General features: G+C 53.6%; 1 protein-coding gene across 1 annotated transcript; it reads left to right on the forward strand.

Annotated features, from left to right (window-relative positions):
* The first annotated feature begins 469 nt into the window (after positions 1 to 469).
* TRIL (TLR4 interactor with leucine rich repeats) lies at positions 470 to 5,892 on the forward strand. Its single transcript, XM_048838464.2, has one exon. The coding sequence runs from the start codon at positions 1,101 to 1,103 to the stop codon at positions 3,408 to 3,410; it is 2,310 nt and encodes a 769-aa protein (XP_048694421.1). The 5' UTR covers positions 470 to 1,100; the 3' UTR covers positions 3,411 to 5,892.
* Positions 5,893 to 6,279: the final 387 nt, after the last annotated feature.

Here is a 6,279-nt window from a genome sequence, read left to right on the forward strand (position 1 = left end):
GTGATAAACATCCATTTTTTCATGATTTGTGTGTATAAAAACAAACATCTTCTGTATTTTCCACAGTATGCATCCGATGAAGTGAGCTGTAGCTCACGAAAGCTCATGCTCAAATAAACTGGTTAGTCTCTAAGGTGCCACAAGTCCTCCTTTTCTTTTAGCGCTCCTAGAGCGGCAGGGGGCCGGGGGGGGCAGAGAGGCGCGACGGGCGGGCGGTTGGGAGCCTGGGGGGGAGGGGCCGAAGAGGCGCGACGGGCGGGCGGTTGGGAGCCTGGGGGGGAGGGGCCGAAGAGGCGCGAGGGGCGGGCGGGTGGGAGCCTGGGGGGGAGGGGCCGAAGAGGCGCCAGGGTCGGGCGGGTGGGAGCCTGGGGGGGAGGGGCCGAAGAGGCGCGACGGGCGGGCGGTTGGGAGCCTGGGGGGAGGGGGCGGGGCGAAGGGGCGGGAAGAGGAGCAGCGCGGGCGGGGCCATGGCTCCGGCGCTCCAAAAAAGGGGCGCGCGCCCCGCCGCGTCCTGGTTTAGCCTCTTATCCTCGCTGCTGCCCTTGTTCCCTCTCCCCCCTTGGCGAGGTCCGGGCTCTGCATCCGTTCCGCCAGCCCCGCTCCCCGGGGAGGGGAAGGGGGAGCAAAGTGTGGGAAGTCCGAGTTTCCGCTCCGTTTTCTCGGCAAGTTTCCGCGCTGGTCTTTCCCCTGCTCTCCCCCCTCACTCCGCCCCGTCCGTGCCAGAGCCGAGAGGAGCGGGGGTCCCCCAGGACGACCCAAACTCTTTCGCCTGCACGCGGGACCCGTCCCGAGCCCCCCCCCCCCACACCCCTCCGGGCAGGGAGAGCGGCCGGCGCGGGGCTGAGCGGCTGGAGCAGCAGCAGCTTCAACGGAGCCTCCGGCCAGCGAGGCGGGCTCGAGAGGGGCTGCGGCGGCGGCTGCTGCCCGGGGATCCCGAGTCCAGCTACCGCCCCCCCTGCTCAGCCGGCGCAACAAGTAGCGCCGGTCCCTTGTCCCGCAGAGCGGAGGAGGGGCCGAGTAGCAGCCGCTGGGAAGGGGGGTGGGATGCTGGAGAGACACAAAGCCGGCGGGGGAAGCAGCCCGCCGCAGCTCTTCCCGGGATGGGGGCGCCTCGCAGGCTCGGCTTGATGCTGCTGCCGTGGTTGGTTTGTGACTGCCTCTCCCTCCTCTTGCTGCTTCCCTCCGTGGAGTCCATGTGCCCGGAGCCATGCGACTGCCAGCTGCAGCAGCACCTCCTGTGCACCAACCGGGGGCTGCGGGCGGTGCCCAAAACCGCCGACCCCCAGGGCATCCTGACTTACAGCCTGGGGGGCAACTTCATCGCCAACATCTCTGCCTTCGACTTCCACCACCTGGCGGGGCTACAGCGCCTGGACCTGCAGTACAACCGCATCCGCTGGCTGCACCCCAAGGCCTTTGAGCGCCTGACGCTGCTGGAGGAGCTCTACCTGGGCAACAACCGGCTGGTGGCACTGGCGCCGGGCACCCTCCGCCCGCTGGCCAAGCTACGCATCCTCTACATGAATGCTAATGAGATTGGCCGTCTGAGCACTGCCTCCTTCACCGGCCTGGGCAGCCTGGTCAAGCTGCGGCTGGACGGCAACGCCCTGGCCTCGCTGGGCGAAGCCACCTTCTCAGGGTTGCCCAACCTGCTCTACTTGCACCTGGAGTCCAACCACATCCGCTGGCTGAGCCGTGGCGCCTTCACTGGCCTGGCCAAACTGCGCTTCCTTGACCTGTCTGGGAACCAGCAGAGTTCGCTGCGTCACCCAGAGACCTTTGGGCCACTGGGCTCGCTAAGCACACTGCTCCTCTCTGGCAACAGCCTGCAGCAGCTAGGTGGGGGCCTCTTTCAGCACCTGCCCAGCCTGGCCAAGCTCTCACTCAGTGGCAACCGGCTAGCTCAGCTGGCGCCAGATGCTTTCGCTGGGCTGGGGGCACTGAAGGAGCTGCGACTGGATGGGAACCTGCTGAGTCACCTGCCTGCCACCTTGCTGGAGCCGCTGCGCAGCCTGGAAGCGTTGGACCTGAGCCGCAACGTGCTGGCTGCCCTGCACCCTGCCGCTTTTGGCCCCCTGCCCAAGTTGCGGGAGCTCAGCCTACGCGACAACGCACTGGCTGTGCTGCCAGGAGAGCTCTTCACCTCTAGCCTGGCTCTTCAGCACCTAGAACTGGACGGCAACGCCTGGAGCTGTGATTGCCGCCTGAGGGGCCTGAAGCGGTGGCTGGGCACACGGCACTCACAGGGCCGGCTGCTCACTGTCTTTGTCCAGTGCCGCCTGCCACCTGCCCTGGCCGGCAAGTACCTCGACTACCTTCAGGACGCACAGCTGCTGCCGCCCGATGGCACCGACTGCCACAGCGGGGCCTCACCATCTCCCTCCCCGCCACCTGCAACAGGGCAACGGCCCAGGGAGCAACAGTGGCAGCTGATTCTGGCCCCTGAGGGGCTTGGGGGCAACAGCAGCCGCAGCCCAGCCCAAGGGGGACCCAGATCCCTGCCCTCTGCCTCCACCATGCGCCTGCTGGGAGTTCAGGAGGGGCCTGCTCTGGGCCGAGGCAGCGGGAGAGCTGAGCCCACCCCTGCTACCTCCCTACCCGACCAGCTGGGCAGCTCCAGGCCATCTCTGCCTCTGGCCGGCCCTGCATGGCCTCGGCGGGCGAGGAAGCACCACCTAGCCCCCTCTGCGGCTGGGGCCCCACTGGTATCTGACCCCTGCGACTTCAACAAGCTCTTCCTGTGCAACCTGTCAGTAGAGGCGGTCAGCACTAGCTCGGTGACCGTGCGCTGGTGGGTGCGGCCTCACCGCAGTCCCCGCCTGCTGGGGCCCGTGCGCTTCAGGCTCCTCTTCGACCGCTTTGGGGCCGCCGTCAAGTTCCAGCGCTTTGTCTACCTAGCGGAGTGGAGCGAGCCAGCCGCCACCCTCCGGGAGCTGCGCCCTGACACCCCTTACCTGGTCTGTGTGGAGGGGGTGCTGGGTGGCCGCGTCTGCCCGGTGGCTCCCCGAGACCACTGCGTGGGGCTGGTCACCCTGCCCAACGGGGGCACAGCTGGCGGCCCAGACCAGCAGCTCCTCACACTGGTATTGCTGGCGGTGAATGCACTGCTGCTCTTCGTGGCCCTGGCGGCCTGGGTATCCCGCCTGGTACGGAGGAAAATACAGGGGCGGCGGCAGGCAGCACCGGTGCACGTGCGGCAGATGTACTCAACCCGCCGGCCGCTCCGCTCCATGGGCACTGGCGTCTCTGCCGACTTTTCTGGCTTCCAGTCCCACCGCCCACCCCGTGGCGCTGTGGCTTGTGCCCTCAGTGAGACTGACCTCATCGAGTTCCCCTGCGAGCGCTTTGCTGACAGCAGCAGTGCCCGGCGCGGGGACGACCACCTGCTGCAGCAGCGATTCGCTGACTAGCAGTGTGGCCCGTGGAAACTGCAACTCCCAGCTGGCCCCATGCTGGCATCACGGTTCAGCAGGGCGGGCTGGGAGTTGTAGTTCCCCCCCTCCCCGCTGTCTCCTCAGTGAGGGCGGCGCTATGTGGAATTTAAGGCTGTTGCCAAGCAGAGTGGGAGTGGGTTGAGATGGGGCACCCTGAGTAAGACCTAGGAGCTCCATGTGGGTGAGTCTAACCGATGGGACCCAAGCTTGTTACGTAATTCCATCACTGCAGTCTCAAAATATCAGTGTTCCTTTCTGCAGGTAGGAGGGGGCTGGAGTTCTCCTTGTGGGCACATCCCAGTTACCAGGAGGGGTTATGTGAGGTTGGGTTTGGTCTGGCACATTTATTATAAAGAAATCCTTAAAAATATTAGTACTTTCTTGAAGATTAAAAAAAATCACTAACCTAAGGAAGTAACTCTGCATTTTAAAATAATTGCTGTCTAGAGCGGAAGAGTATCTGAACTAATGCACATAGCAGCAGGGGTGGACTCTGTCGTCAGAGCCAGCAGTTTATGTATTGTATCTTTCAGGATAATCTTCTTGCACTGTGTTTAAGAAGGTCCAGGTTACCTTTCACTAGTCAAACAAATAATCCAAATAGCTGATGTGATACAAGAAGTATGTTTGAAATTTACTGAACACTGAGTTTTTAAACCCATCATCACTTCCTAGGCATATTGTTGAAATAAGACTTTTAGGAACAGCATCAATACTGAATTCTGCAAGTAATCTGAACAGTATGGAATATGGAGCGTTTGAATGATGCGGGTGTTTTCACTCAAATAGAACGCAAGACAACTGTGTGTATGTGTGTGTGTTTTATATCTTTTTAAATAAAAAACTGTAATGCAATTGATTTTAGTCTTGCAGGAATATATTGCTGACACCACTAGGGAAAACTAACACAAGTTTTGTAACATGTTTACAGGGAATTATTTCAAAATTGTGTTTTAAATACTGTTTGGTACTTCTACACTTTAATGTGTGTTTTAGTTGTCTGGGTACATGGTTGGTTGGTCAGTGGATCACTGACTTTCAAATAATCCATCTTTGTAGCTACCTGAGTTCATACTAAGGTGAATTATTGATTGATAAGTAGCATAGATGCATTCCTTCTTTAACAATAATAGGTGGAGGATGTTTCAGAAATGTGAAACAAACTTATGCCAATAAGTAATTCTCTTGGTTTTACTGTACTAAAATTAGTTTTATATGTACTTGTACCTTCACTGTGAAATCCATTAATTTTTTTATGTTAATCTGTGTTTCTCAGTGTTTTGCTCAGCCAATTGAGTAATGATAAAGTTAAATCTTTATCTTGAGTTAATCTCTTGCAGTAGTATATTACTTTTATTTGAATGCATTTTTGTTTTCTGAGTAGTGTTAGTCATTTTATGATCGGCTGCTCTCTACTTTCTGGGAGTTTTACTTCCCTATGTGCTTCTGCCACTATTAAACGTGGTGGTTTAGTTTACATTAGTTCTTTTTGTGTGGTCTAGAAATGGGCTAATTTAAAAAAAGTCCAAACTGTGGTTACAGTTATATGCAGATATTTTAGAATATGTTCAATATGTTTTTGAGACCATTGATGTTACTTCTGCTCCTATTCATTTTACCTAGAGCCTCAAATGAACTCTTGAGGAACTGAGTGGCTCATGAGTTTGATGATCTATGGAGGCATCGATCTCTGTCACTGGTTCACATTTGACCTAGGTTGGTGCTGACCAGAAAGTTTTTGTTTATGGTCTGATGGTTGTTCGGTAGCCTAAATTAAGTCATGTGGTGGTGTCTGCTTTTTAATGAACAAATATTTACAAAAGACACCATAGTAATTAGTATCTTTGTTGAGAGTCCAGTGACTGAATGGGAACGAGCCTTTTATGCCCTGGAGATGGCTTCTTAATATTAGGGTCCAAATACAGTGAAGAGGGAGTGTTAGGAGAATTTGTCTTAACCCTTATCAGTTATGTGCAGAGAGTATTTCAAAGTGAATATTGATCCTATTGAATTCAATAGGAATTTTTCTACCGATTTCAGTGGGGCTAGGATTTCACCCTCAGTCTAAAGTTTCATGAGCTGCATCTTTCAGGGACAAAATCTTGAAGTCCATATGCAGGAAAATTTTCACTTTCAATCACTAAGATGTAGGACTGAATGAAATTTGGATTGAAGAAATGCAGGATCAGTCCTTAAATTGAGTTAATTTTGTAAGTGTCTTAAACTCTTGTCTTGTTTACTTTCAAATATCTATATAGCTATGGGTCCCATGTGATTAAGTGATTATCAGTGAACAACACCATTGTTATTGCTAGAAATTAATGGGGATTGCATAGCATTAAACTGTATATCACACTTAGTTTAGCTCTGTCACTGGATATTCTTCTAATAGAAGATGCATACATGCTGTACACAATTATGATCAGTTATGTCAATAAACCCATTTGCTAAAAGAAAAGCAGTGTCTCCAGATTGATTTTAAAATGATACAGTATAAAATACACAGTTTGGTTTTATTAGTTTATAACTGTTTTTACATTACCCAAGGCTGCACCTTGTCTGTTACTTCATTCCTTTCATATTTTCTCAACATATTTTTCCAATATACCATACTTTTGTTCTGGTTATAGTATGTTGGGTTAGTCTAGGATGATTTTGGCTTAAAGCAAAATACTTTAATATCTGTAAAGAAACACTTTATGTATGCCAAGGATGCAAGTATTGATAATTTTACTGGTTAGAGGTTTTCCTGGGTTGGTACAGACCATCTTGCACCTCTGCCAATTATGTATTATCAGATCAGTGTACAAGGGGTCATCTCGAATGTTGATATCTCGTGAACTGT

The sequence above is a fragment of the Caretta caretta genome, chromosome 2 (assembly GCF_965140235.1).
Source record: "Caretta caretta isolate rCarCar2 chromosome 2, rCarCar1.hap1, whole genome shotgun sequence".
Taxonomy (NCBI): domain Eukaryota; kingdom Metazoa; phylum Chordata; order Testudines; family Cheloniidae; genus Caretta; species Caretta caretta.

Bases quoted from the DNA above. Each gene is read 5' to 3' on its own strand.
- TRIL (XM_048838464.2), top strand. From the start codon at position 1,101: ATGGGGGCGCCTCGCAGGCTCGGCTTGATGCTGCTGCCGTGGTTGGTT.